The following is a 15,000-nucleotide window of genomic DNA, read 5'->3' on the forward strand; positions in this document are numbered from 1 at the left end:
GTGCAATTGAGCTAAGGTGCTGGGTGATGGATGAAGTACTACTGCAAATAAAATAAAATAGAATCAGAGGATATTTACAATATAAAGTAGACTTTGAAATATAAACATATGAAGTATACAAATGTACATTTATGGGGGCAGATGAGAGGTAAAATAAAAATACTGTACAAGATCAGGGCTGTGGATTATTTCTGATGGTGTGTAACTGATAAATGAATTTAGCAGCAGCTGATGGGTGTCTGTCTTCCCCCAGTAACATCTTCATTTGATCTGAGTCTGAAGAGCTATGAAACTCTGGTATGAGCTTTGAGATTTTGTCAAAGTGTTTTTCTCTAAGCTCTTTATATTTACCACAGTAAAGGAGAAAGTGTGTCTCTGTCTCGATCTCACCACTGTCACAATATGCACAGATTCGCTCTTCTTTTGGGAGCCATGTTTGTCTATGTCGGCCTTTCTCTATTGCCAGACTGTGATGACTGAGTCTGTATTTAGTGAGGATTCGTCTCTGCTTTACATCTCTAACTGTGGAGAGATATTCTGACAGACTGTATTTTCTGTTTAGTGCCCGATAACATTCTAGTTTACTTTGGTTTTTACTTTCATTATCCCAATGATCCAAATATAAAGTTTGACTTTCTTTAATGATTTGGTTTATTGTGGTTTGTTTGCGTTCATTAGTGCTGGTCTGGAGTTTTAGAGCCAGTTGACAGATGGGACTGGTTTTAGGTCTCTTCTCTTGGGTTTTAAGGGCTTCATATTGAAGTGTGTTCGGGGGACTTGAGTTTAAGTGTGACCAGAATTTAAGGGAGCGTTTTTGGATGTGTATTATTAGGGGATATCTGCCTAATTCAGCCCTGCATGCATTAGTAGGTGTTCTTCTCTGAACTCTTAAAATATTTCTACAGAATTCAGCATGCAGGGATTCCATTGGATGTTTGTCCCATTTGGAGTAATCTGTAAGGCATTGTGGACCCCAAACCTCACAACCATACAGAGCTATGGGCATTATTACACTATCAAATATTTTACACCAAACTGTAGCAGGAATGTCTGTTTGTTTAAATTTGCCTTTGATGGCATAGAATGCTCGTCTAGCTTTCTCTTTAAGTGCATTTACCGCGAGACCAAAACCGCCTGATGCGCTGATTTTTAACCCGAGATAGTCGTAGTGTAAGGTGTGTTCTAGTGCAGTGTTTCCTAGAGTAAATGTGTATCTGTTATCCTGTAATCTTGCTTTTTTCTGGAAAATCATAATTTTAGTTTTTTTCAGATTGACCGTCAGGGCCCAGTTTTGACAGTATTTCTCCAGCAGGTCCAGGTGTTGCTGTAAACCTTGTGCAGTGTCTGACAATAGCACCAGATCATCTGCATACAGAAGAGCTTTAATCTCTGAGTTGTTTAGGATGAGACCGGGTGTGCTGGATTGTTCCAGTAACACTGCTAACTCATTAATATATAAGTTAAATAGAGTTGGACTCAAGTTACAGCCCTGTCTCACCCCACGTCCTTGACTGAAAAATTCTGGTCTTTTGTCAACGATTTTAACTCCGCACTTGTTTTCTGAGTACATGGATTTAATGATGTCATATACTTTTCCTCCTATGCCTGATTGTAGAATTTTATAGTATAAGCCGTCGTGCCATATCGAGTCGAATGCTTTTTTAAAGTCAACGAAACATGCATAAACTTTGCCTTTGTTTTTATGATGAACGTGTTGATTGACTAGCGTCTGTAGTGTGTAAATGTGGTCAGTGGTGCGGTGGTTTGGTAAAAATCCAATCTGACTTTTACTTAAGACGTTGTGTTTGGTAAGGAAGGCCTGAATCCGAGCATTTAAGATACCACAGAAAGTCTTCCCTAGATTACTATTTACACAAATGCCTCTGTAGTTATTGGGGTCAAATTTGTCTCCGCTTTTATATAGCGGGTGTATTAAACCTGTACTCCAGGTTTCAGGAAAGTGTCCAGTTTGTAGGATTAAATTAAACATTTTTAAAAGTGCCTCTTGCATTGCTGCAGGACTGTGTTTCAACATTTCTGTTCTGATGTTGTCTAAACCGCATGCCTTTCTGGGTTTTAATTTCTTTAGTGCTTCTTTTAGTTCTTCTAAGCTAATCGGGTAATCTAAGGGGTTTTGGTTGTTTTTAATGATGGATTCCAATTGTTTTAGTTTAGTTTGTACATTTTTTTGATCAGGTGTAAGACTATCTGAGGAGATTTCCCTGAATAGGTTTTTAAAATAGTCTTTCCATAGTTCTCCATTTTGTATGGGTATGTCCTGGTTTTGTTTTTTGTTTAGGCTATTCCATTTTTCCCAGAATTGATTATTATGAATTGAGTCTTGGATTTCTTTGAGAGTATAATTGAGGTGTTGTTGTTTTTTGTAGTGGATTGTATTTTTGTAATCCCTAAGTGCTTCGCAGTAGTTTTGTCTTATTTCTTGTTTGTGTGGATCTCTGTGTTTTTGGTTGGAGAGTTGTCGAAGACGTTGTCTTTTACTTTTACATTCGTTATCGAACCAGATTTCATCTCCAGATTTTACTTTAGTTTTTTTGTTTGTACGGAGTAGGTTCGCTTTGATTGCGCATCTTTCATAAATATGATTTATTTGTTGTACTGCAGCATTTACCTCAGTTTTACTAGTCATAAACTGTGTTGTTTTAAATGTATTAATTAAGTTGGAAATGTCTTTGGAGCTGACTGCACTAATAAATTCGGTTTCAGAGTTTGGGGACCATTTAAATGTTGGGTTCTCTTTGTTCACTTCTTTAAAGGTACTGTTGAATGTAAAACTGTATTTAGGTAGGAATAGATGAATAATAAGAGTTGTGTACATGGTAAAGCCTTAAACACGTAAAAGACCGCTGGAAAAGAGACCAATCACAACATAACACCAACTGTGACGCTACAGTCATGATGTACGACCCCAACATTACATTAATTACAATGTTGTTAAAATGATAAAAACAAAGCTGTGACTGCTGTGTCAGTGCTATATGCTTGTTAATCCTATATGCTAGCTAATGCTATATGCTAGTTAATGCTATATGCTAGTGTTTAGCCTGAAGTTGTACTGTTGACGTTACAGTTATGTTTTGCAGGTCCATACTGAAAAAAACACAAACTTAGCACTCAGAAACGTCCATTAACAATCTCCAAACAATTAATTATTCCTCAAAATCTGATTCAGACTCAAACATAAGATCTGTTTACACACACACAGAGCTACTGAAGGAGAAACAGCCAATCAGAGCAGAGCTCAACATTATTATTCATGACCCTTTCAAATAAGATAATAATAGACCATTTCATTATAAAGACAAATCCTAGAGTTGTAAATGGACATTGCACTTAATAAAAACACAAACCTTCTATGTAGATATCAGAGAACAATTTAACAGATTATTAGCATGCATTCTTTGGCACCTTTAAAGATCGACGCCCACATGATTTGATAAACTATTAAAAAAACCCTCTTTATCCAGTAGAATTGTTCTGGTCAGGAATCAGAAACTGATCGTGTGTCCATTAATACCAAAACAATGCATTGTAATCTTTAATTACGAGTGTTCCTCAAACATGTGAAGATTCTTCTTCAGTAATGTGTGACACATGTGGACTGAGCTCATACCTGACAGGAGCTCCTCTGCTCTGTGCAGGCTTCAGTACGACGGTCACACTGCTGTCTGATTGATTCAGAGGCGTCTCCTGATCATACACAGGCATTAATGGAGCTGCACACACACAACAACACAACAAATATCTTTCAGATGCAGTTTCTATAATATCAGACACAAATATAGCAACACACTGCACATTTATGAGTTATTGGTAAGGCATTGTGTTAGCAGCGCAAAGGATCATAGTACTGAAAAAACAAATGTATGCCTCGAATGCACGTTAAATGTGTAAATGTTTTGTTTGATGTGAAAGCATCTCCTAATTCAAGAACTCAAGTCTTTGTTTTCTGCAGGATACAGACCTGAGATCTTAGTGGTTGCCTGTGTGATGGCCGGCGGTCCGTAACCTTTAGCTGTGCTGGCTCTGATGGTGAAGGAGTACGTAGATCCGGGATAAAGACCCAGAAAGATGTGACTCGTCTCATTTCCGAGCTTATTCACCTTCCCGCTTTGGTTGGAAAGATCCAGCATGGGGTCAAATGAGCTGACAGCTTTATATGAAATCTGTAAATCATTCAGATAGATATGCATCAACATCAAGACTCTCCAACATTTAATCTGTTATATAAACACATCTGACGGCCATCTTGGTTAAGTTTCTTTGATATCATATTTACTTAAATGGAAAAAGATCAAAATAAAAAAAAAACTGTTTAATAAAGTTACTTTTCAGTAACAAATGTTACATTACATCTGACACAATGACTTCAGAGATATACAGATAGAGTTTTGTATACAAAAATGCTATGTCTTGATATTTTTAAAAGCATTTTGAAGCTGTGAGATTGCAACTCTGACTAACCCAATGACTCCAGTAAAATACCTAAGTCTAAATTCACATTTATGAATCTCAGCCCAAACTAACTCACATTTTTAAATCTCATTATGAGATCAATCATGCATCAGATTTGTCATGTCAACAATCATTTTCAATGCGATAAAACCACATTTTCTCAATGCGAAGAAATGAATTTCAGTTCCCAAACCAAATTGATTCCAGAAGTCTTTGAGTTCCAGCAAATTAGACTCTATTATATATCTGAAATGCTTGAAGGCTTTTTTCAATTATAATCCGGCACAACAGAGAAATGAATAATAAAGCGACTGGAGTCGTGTTGAATCTTGCTTCTTATTTCTGAAGAGGTTTCTTCATTACGACATTAATGAAGCGTCACACTTCAAACCCTTTTGATTTGCGACCTTTTGATATTGAAATATTTTCCCAGGAGCTGCTGGTTTATCAGAAACCCTGTATTGTTATTAGTTTCAAATTATTCCAGTCGGAATAAATCACACTGAACAACGTAGGACGAAATATTAAACTCTCATTTGAATGTGTCAACATTTGACTTATGTAATTCATTGCGTTGGCTGCAACAACTAATCGATAAAATTGATAAAAATTATTTGGTCTGTGACATCACATGCTCCCGCAGCACTGTCTGCTTCATAAAACGCAAACTGTGCAACTTATAAAGTCAGGCGCTGTATCTTTATACAATGCAAGCTGCACTTTTATCAGGTGCTTCATCTTACTGCACAACCAGTTTAAAAGCAAAGCAGCGTTGCCAGGTCCTCTACCTTTCAGCAAAGATCTGAATTAGGCTTCTTTTGGGTTTCTGCAGATAGATTTTTTTCTGCGGTTGAAGGATTTGGTTCATTAGTTGTTGGTATTTGGGCTTTGAATAGTCATTGGGATGCTTTTAGACTAATTTTAAATGGCCATTGTGCTGGTTTCGTTACGTGGATCTGGCAACCCTGACCGGACAATGACGGATGCAAAAGCGCAAACAAATGCTTGCTAATAAAGGTTTCATTTTGTCCTTTAATATAAGTGAGTTTGTATTTGAAGAGTTTGGTTCCAAAATGGGATAACTCTTGTCAAAACATGTTTAATATTATTTTATCATGTTTTTATTATCATCTATTTAGCTGTATTTTCTTAGTTACCAAGGCTTAAATCAAAACAAACCAACTGCAGTTTGACTGATATTAATTGGAATGCACAATCACAAAATGAGATTTTAGAAAAATCTTCAATCTTCTCGTTCTTCATTTGTTTAATTGTTGTCAGGTTTTCATAAAAATGGTTTTGAACCACAAACTGAGGATCTTTCAGAAAAATAAAAGGTATATCCAGGTTTTTATTATTATAACACAATATCATTTTCATATTAAATGGATTATTTATTTTGTTAATAATGAATAACAATGATTCTCATAAAGGTATAAATATTAAAATGAGTTTATTAATGTGACAATACATTTTGTTTGTTTATGTTTTGCCATTTAAAGATGTTTTATTATTTGAAAGCTGCACAAACTTTTTTATTTGAGGCTTAAATAAAGTAAAACTCTGTAGTATTGTGTGGTTTTTGCACTTTAAAAAGTAAATTTCTACACGTGAATACCCTCATTAAGTGCTTTTTTTAGCTTTCACAAGAAAAAAAATGTGATTAGTCGATTAATCAGAAAAATAATCACCTGATTAATCTGAAAAATAATCACCCGATTTATACGAAAAATAATCACTCGATTAATCGCAAAAAAAATCACCTGATTAATCTAAAAAATAATCACCCGATTAATCAGAAAAATAATCACCAGATTAATCGGAAAAATAATCACCAGATTAATTGGAAAAATAATCACTCGATTAATCGCAAAAAATCACCTGATTAATCTAAAAAATAATCACCCGATTAATCAGAAAAATAATCACCAGATTAATCAGAAATATAATCACCAGATTAATTGGAAAAATAATCAACCGATTAATCGTTTATGAATATTATCTTTAGTTGCAGCCCTACTTATTGCTGTCTGCGTGTTATGAAGGAGAGAGAGAGAGAGAGAGAGAGAGAGAGAGAGAGAGAGAGAGAGAGAGAGAGAGAGAAACGAGAGGAGAGAGAGAGAATCCATTATAAGAGGAAAACTGTCCTTTTGATATCCCTGCTTGTCAGAGAGTCTCAGTTTGAAGTCTTTGATACTGTCAAATCAAAGGAAAAACTTCACTGTGGGTTTACTGACATTTCATTGGTGCTATCTGTGCACACACACACACACACACACACACACACACACACACACACACACACACACACACACACACACACACACACACACACACACACACACAATGTGATTTTATGTAAATCTATGGGATATTTTCCCCACTGTTGAATTTGTATGGTTCACTGTATGTGTTATATTCACCTCATATTGAGTGATGATGCCAAAGGTGTGAGCCGGTTCTCTCCATTTCAACACGATCTTTTCTTCATACACACTGGCCTGAATCGAGTCCAGAGGAACTTCGTCCGGCACTGACAGGAAGTGACATCACAGAGGATCAAACCATGTGACCGATATGAACATGCATCAATTGAATCTTAAATCTGTCGGTTCAGAAAGACTAGTAATTAGTTTATGCTTTAAATCTCTTGATGGAGCGCCGGTTAAAGTCGTCTCATTTGATCGATGACATGGAGAACAGCGTGTATGTACAAGGTGTCTATTTATAATCTAAATTGTCATTTTAAAGACAAGAAAATCTGTTCATTTCTTCAGAGGAGCTCTGCTAATGGATCACATGATGAGATATTCAAGCTAAATGACAAAGCTTTAGTGTAGTGGAAGAGATTCATCATCATGTTCATCAGATGAACTGAATCCAATCGAGCATACAGTACATGAGGCGTTCATTCACTTCACTACCTGATATAATAGACTAATCTATATAAAGAGCATCAGACATTTCATGCACTCAAGACATGCAGATGACAGACTTTTTTTCCATTCAATAAACTTAAATAAAACCGCTTGGTTATAGTTTCTTTTGTTCAGAAAAATGCATGAAGAACTTTGGCTGAATAGGATTCTTGAGTCGACACATGTTGCATTAGCAATTACTGTAAAAATAAATCTCATTTGTTCATTTGATTGTAGGATATTCGAAAAAGGAATATAGCGCACAACTGCAATGGAAATACAACTATTTGGATGTGCATACTTTTTTTCTTTTTAGTGTAAAGAACTTTAAAAGCATTAATAGGTTTTAGTGGGGTTTATTGAATGTCATTTACTACAGATGAAATTTTTTATCTCACCATCTTCATCCGTCTGAATGTGGATTTCAGGACTTTCTTTGACGCCCTCGCGGTTCCTCAGTACGAGTTTAACGCTCAGGTTGGTGAAAGGTGTGAGGTTATGGATGGTGTGCTGGGGGGCGGAGCTCTTGCTGTCATATGACGCCTCCTCTCTGCTCTCCTCTTTGCCGCCTCCTCTGGCGCGGTACTGTACGGTCAGACTGAAGTTATGGCAGCGCGTCACGTTGTAGCCAAAAGGTTCCCAGCGTACCGTAACCTGACGAGATCTGATGTCCAGAACCTTCAGCTGTCGTGGGCCGTGCATGGGCTCTGAGAAGAGAAACGTGGAGAGTAAATGCCTGTAAGGAACGATCGGGAATGCAAACCGTTTCTAAAGAGCCTAACGGTCAGGAAAACTAAGATATTTTATATTCACGTTATGTCAAAAGAGACGCTCCACGGGCAAAATCAAATCCTCAAGAGACAAAACCAGCAGCCCACACACACACAAACCTTACATGAAGTTTTTACTACAGGCCCTGAAGGATGATGTGAGAAGTCAAACAATGTTTGCTTGTATGTGAAGCTTTAAACCATCACGTATGAGAGCAAGATAAAGACTGGACAGTTGCTCTTTTGCAACACAAATCACAAATCCACACATCACCAGAGCGAGTAAATGAAGATGACATTTTATTTTTTCTTTAAAAACATTCATTGGAAAATACGGCTCGTGGACAAAAAGAGTTCACAACCTGATCCCAGTTCAGCTCTCGACTTCTCTGAGACTGAAGCTGAAATCAGGCACTTCAGATCAAAGCAGCACTGATCAGAAGCTCAGGATGAAAGAAGATCAGACTCAATCTGATCCACAATAACAGAAAGAGAGAGAAAATGAGATTACGCCAGACGTCCGTGTCACCTTCTGTTTATCTGATCCTATACATCTGATATTTATCTTCCAATAACTCTTAAGCAGGGTAAAATAACTGTAGACGAGACGTTTCATCTTTTCAACAGTCCTCAGGACAATTCACAGGATTTCAACCTTGAGCTGAACAAAACCCAGCGTTTTTTATTTTTAAAAGAGAGGATGTTATGCTTTCAAATCAAAAAATATTAAATAAACCTCCTATCACATGTGTTGCTCTGAATCGTTTGAATGCAGTGTTTCCCATACATACATTTATTTCTCAGTCCACCATAAAATCAAAATTGCCCACCACAAATTAATGTTTGCACATCGTGTTTATCATCAATTATCATTCAGTTTATCATTCAATCCTTATATTTGCAAGGACTGATGTCCAATACATACTGTACTGCACATGTATGTTAACTTTATACTAATATCTCATGTTGTGTCCCATAGAAGAAAGAAACTCATGCGTGATTGGAACGACAGTGGTTGCATAGATTTGTTTTCATTTTATTTAACATTTTATAAATATATATTTTTAAACCAAAGGCCAGTGAATCTGTCCAGTCAACACATCAACATTTCTGTAATCTGTCTGTTTGCTGAGTCTGGTATTGTGCTGTTATAAAGATCAAAAGTTAAGCTGATGGGGCATAAACCCGCAAACTAAACAAAAGTTCTGCCTTCTGTGAGAGTCGCCCCCCTCGCCCCCCCTCGCCCCCCCCCCCCCCTCTCTCTCTCTCCATGCTAATATCCATTTTCATTCCCGGGTAAATCTGAAGTCCATTTCTCTGGACCTTAACATTTTCCCACCTATTAGATCCAGCTAGGGTTCAATTTCCTCTTGCCCACTTCTGAGACACACACACTCGCTTAAAAACACACAAACTCACATCAGACACAAATAAGCAGATTAGTTATTGTGTTAAAGGGAATGTAAATCTCTTCCTCTTCTTGCATTAATCTTATTTCATGTCATTTTGCTCAAACACAGAATACACGTTTACTTTCTTTTAAAACCTAATGACTGCATTTTAATGCAAATGTTTAAAGCAGCAAAAATGTTCACGAGCTCAATGAGCAGTGGATGCGTCGCTTGCGCGCCCCTCTCAGAAACACCGCACACATACTGTGTACTGTTGTTTTAATGGATTCACTTGTTTTAACTTTCTTGACTACACGCACAGCAACGTGACTAATTTCCCCTGGTTTATCAGCCACCCCTCCTCGCTTCTATTTAACCCTGGTTCACTTGCGTTAATCTCACTTCACGCACACACAAGAGGAAACCGTGCCACAGCTCCATTGTAACCGAGTTCAGACCTCCTTCAGGTAGTCTCAGGTTGGGTACCCCGGTGTTTACATGTTTTTCACGGGAACTGTGCTCTGTTTCGAACTAAACTGACAGTGTGAGCCCCTAAAGGTGCTGTGCAGTGATACACAAAATCATTGGGTGCAGTGCTCATACAGTAGATGTGTTTTATCATAAATAAACCACAGCTATTGACCAATCAGAATCAAGGACTGAAACTAACTGTATCAGAACTGTAAAGTAATCTACTAGTAAAAGTAATCTGCTGGCTATCTTTCAACCAGTTTAAATGAGCATGGACTATCACCTGTATGACTAGTCCAACAACCAACTAGTCAATTAGTGAGGTGGGTATAGATGCTTTAATTAAAGCCTGAAACAGTGTCTCTCAGCAACCCTGCTCTTCTCCAAAAGAAAACTTTCTCACGTTCACCTTTACTGTCAATGCAAATCATAGTTGAATGTCAAAAAATGACAAAACACAGAGAGCAAGACAAGGACGGAAAACCACAAACCACTAAAAAAATTATTAAATATATTTCTGTTTCCAATGCCTGAGGTTTAAAGCGTTAACAAACACATGTGCTGCTCCATCTCTCATTATGTTGATGTCTCTAATGTTTTCCTCATGATTTTGATCATAATAGTTTTTTTTAAGAGAGTGTTTGAGAAACTGTGATGAAACAGAGAAAACACTTTCCTCTTTAAAAGTGTCCTTGACTGCACAATAACAGCAAATGGTGTGCAGACATCACAGCAGACAAACAGTGAGGAGGACAAATTGTGAGGAGGACAAATTGTGAGGAGGACAAACTGTGCAGACAACGTAGAGGACAAACTGTGAGGAGGACAAACTGCGCAGACAACGTAGAGGACAAACATTGAGGAGGACAAACTGTGCAGACAATGTAGAGGACAAACTGTGAGGAGGACAAACTGCGCAGATATCGTAGAGGACAAACTGCGCAGACATCGTAGAGGACAAACAATGAGGAGGACAAACTGTGCAGACAACGTAGAGGACAAACTGTGAGGAGGACAAACTGCGCAGATATCACAGAGGACAAACTGCGCAGACATCGTAGAGGACAAACAAGACAAACTGCGCAACAATGCAGAAGACAAACTGCGCAACAATGCAAAAGACAATTTGTGCAGACAATGCAGAAGACAAACTGCGCAACAATGCAGAAGACAAACTGCGCAACAATGCAGAAGACAAACTGCGCAACAATGCAGAAGACAAACTGCGCAACAATGCAGAAGACAAACTGCGAGACAATGCTAAAGACAAACTGCGCAGACAATGCAGAAGACAAACTGCGCAGGCAATCCAAAAGACAAACTGCGCAACAATGCAGAAGACAAACTGCGCAGACAATGCAGAAGACAAACTGCAAGACAATGCTAAAGACAAACTGCGCAGACCACGCAGAAGACAAACTGCGAAGACAATGCAGAAGACAAACTGCGCAACAATGCAGAAGACAAACTGCGCAGACAATGCAGAAGACAAACTGCGCAACAATGCAGAAGACAAACTGCAAGACAATGCTAAAGACAAACTGCGCAGACAATGCATAAGACAAACTGCACAGACAATGCAAAAGACAAACTACACAGACTATTCAGAAGACAAACTACGCAAACTATTCTGAAGAAAAACTGCGCAGGCTTTGTAGAGGAGAAACTGCACCGGGCAGAATATGTGACAGGTTGTTATGGGATATGAATGAAGTTTTGTGTCTCTCTGATGCATTTCATCATTTATTTACAACACCAATAAGAACTGAAGAAAAATGACATTTGGAAAGGTCACATGCATGAGAAACAGCTGAATACGCAGATTCAATCCGCACACACATGCACACAAACAAACACACAAACAAACACACACACAAACAAACAAACACACACACACACACACACACACACACACACACACACACACACACACACACACACACACACACACACACACACACACACAAACACACACACACACACAAACACACATCTCTACTTCCTGTCATTCAAATTTCAAAGCATTAATGTGCAGTGAGCTTTAAAGTGTTTGTGATTTTAAATGCAGCGTACAGACTGAATGACAGATAAAAGAGCACACGAACAAATATTCAGCTCAGGTCGATATGAGACCAGCGTGGCCACATTTATCCTTTTCTCAATTTCAAAGTCCTAGCAAATGATTAAAAAAAATATATGACATTGATTTTTCTGCTCCACAAAAGGAAAGCGCTGGAAAATTGTGTGAATGAAGCGTAACTTTAAAAGCTATTGATTTTTGAAACAATTGCTGTAACACCCAGTAATATTTGAGAAAACTTAAGAAAACATGTGAAATGTGACCCACAAGCTGTAGTGCTGCGTTATTCAAGTGCTCTTATTTCCTTTATTGATGTGAAAGCCACTTACCAATGACGGGAGGGATGCATGTGCTCAACATGAGGCGACTGAAACTGTCTGCTGGAAATCTGCAACATTTTACTCGCTCGACAAAGAAGGTTTTGATATCAGTCTGTCACTGGACCGCATCAAGTCTCTCTGAAAGACTGTGGAGACGGGGATTTGAAACGGGTGCCTTGTGTGTGCTGATGCTGTTATAAACATCACCAACCAGTAAATACAGCTTCAAAAAACCTTTCTGCTATCAGCTGTACACAGTGACAGCAAGAACCAGAGGAATCCTACACATACACATACACATGCACAAGCACACAAACACACATGTGTGCACGCGCACACAAACACATACACGCACACAGTGAAACAAAGATGAAGAAAGTTACATTTACTTTATCCTTCGAACTGCGCAAATTTAAAATACTCCCAATGGAAACACGTCAATTTTCACCAAAACTTTAATATTTTGCAAACACAATTCATGTTCCAATAGACTTTTTTGAGAAAGGAATATATCGCAAAACGTTTATAGGTTTTTTGCATCTGCAGGTCACCTGACGTAAAAGTAACTTGATCATACTTTAAAGATTCAAAATTGTGTACTATAACCTCCAAGAAACAGCTCATACTTTATGTGACTGCTACCAAACATAAGGGGCTTTCCTAATGCTTGGATAACACACCTGCATCTCCTCCGATTAAAAATAATGGTTAGCGTGGTGCCCGCGATATACAGGAAACCCACCAACACCCACACCCAAAAAACACAGAATGATCCTCTAACGTTAGTTTTTAGTTTTTTTTTTTTTTGGAAAACAAATAATAACGTTCTGGGAACATTGTTTTTAGGTTTTTTTTGCAACCATAAAATAACGTTCCCATAACATTGCAGGGTAATTATTTTAAATAAACTAAAAATAACGTAACGTTATAGGAACGTTAAACGAACATAAAACTTTCCTGGCTAACCAAAAAAAACCTATGGAAAGTAACGTTATGGGAACCAAAAACTAAAGTTATGGGAAAGTTTTGGGAACCAAAAATTGTTGGCTGGGCGGCCATGATTTTTCAAATAACATATCAATAGAGAAAAACATTTCATAAAGCCTGCTACAGATTTCTGTTCAGCAGTGTCTTGACAGTATTTAACTTTTAGCGACACATTGCGTTGATCAATACCTCAGTTCATGTTGCATTTTCATGGCTGCTCAGTACAATAGGTGTATGTCAAACAGTCCTTACAGAAAAACACGAGTTAGTTTGTGATTGTTGCCGGCAAAATCCTTGATCTTGCGACACGTTTTCTTAAAAAATGTATATTTATGAAATTTCATGCAATGAAATTGCGGTAACTTGCAAAAACTGCGTGAACTTGCAAAAACAGTTTGCAGCTTTTAATTGATGTTCACGTCGCGTAATTACGTCACTTCCTAACATTCCCATAACAACAGGAGACATGGCTGCGCATGTGTGAAGTAAATGAAAAAAATGTCAACTTTTTGCTAAGATATATATGACTTTTTGCTACGAAAATGCGGGGATTATGAAATCATGCAAGCCCTGCATATTCTGCAAGCAGAAATCTGCAATTTATGCGGCGAAAGTGCGGCGTATTTAAAAAATAAATATGTGGACCATAGCTGATTTTAGCGTTTTTCTGGAGGGACTGGTCAAAGGATCATGCAACATTTCTGACACCACTAGAAAATAAATAGAAATAGAAAACGTCCGTCTTTGAATCTCTCTCACTGTACGATGAAGGACCACATTTTTTGAACCAGGATCCTAAAAATAGTTACGAATGTTTAAATGTGAGGACATCCGTCAGAATGCAGGTGATTCATAATAACTAAAGGGGTGTGAAATAAAAGAGCAGATAACTGATAAATATTGATCCCATCTTACAGCAGCTGTGTAATTCACTGCTAATGCAGAACAAGAAGAGAAAACCTGCAGATGTTTTGAGATATTACAATGGATCATCAACTCAATGTCATGTGTGATCTATAGCACACATGCATACATGAATACATGCACACACAAACACACACAAACGCGCACACACAAACACACGCATGCATGCACGCACGCACGCACACACACACACACACGCACACACACGCACACACACAATGATGTAATTGAATAATTTCAGTTTGACATTTAGATGGAACTGTTAGCGGGGTTTTTATCATTACAGCTTGACATTTAAATAATGTTTTCTAAATTATCAGCACATTATCGGCTCCTGTTAATTCTAATGGCTTGCTCGTCTAACCTTTATCATGCAAATAGATTACAAGATTGAGATGAGGAGAAAATGAGAAAACAGGAGTGCAGTGGAGATGAGATGAGACATGAGGAGAATCATTCAATCATCTCATGACCTCCTCCTCCGTCTCTATCAACTGGATCTGATTTACACCACATATAAAAGTAGCGATAACTCTGATGAAGGGCCGATGGGATAAATAATCACTGACGATACGTCTGAAACCGCCTACTTTACATCTATACTATACAGCCGGTGAAAAGCTGTATGCAAGGCGAGTGCACTGTAAAAGTGAAAGTTGGATTTAC

At 37.9% G+C, this 15,000-nt stretch overlaps 1 protein-coding gene across 1 annotated transcript in view; it reads right to left on the reverse strand.

Annotated features, from left to right (window-relative positions):
- The window catches only part of LOC135744126 (receptor-type tyrosine-protein phosphatase mu-like), a 218,618-nt gene that overhangs the window by 85,287 nt on the left and 118,331 nt on the right, over positions 1-15,000 (reverse strand). The window contains exons 8-11 of the mRNA XM_073814927.1: positions 7,790-8,098; positions 6,897-7,006; positions 3,983-4,184; positions 3,632-3,734 (exon numbers count right to left, since the gene is read on the reverse strand). Of these exons, the coding sequence (XP_073671028.1) occupies positions 3,632-3,734; positions 3,983-4,184; positions 6,897-7,006; positions 7,790-8,098 (724 nt within the window). The remainder of the gene's footprint in view (positions 1-3,631; positions 3,735-3,982; positions 4,185-6,896; positions 7,007-7,789; positions 8,099-15,000) is intronic.

Source organism: Paramisgurnus dabryanus, chromosome 6 (assembly GCF_030506205.2).
Source record: "Paramisgurnus dabryanus chromosome 6, PD_genome_1.1, whole genome shotgun sequence".
Taxonomy (NCBI): Eukaryota; Metazoa; Chordata; class Actinopteri; order Cypriniformes; family Cobitidae; genus Paramisgurnus; species Paramisgurnus dabryanus.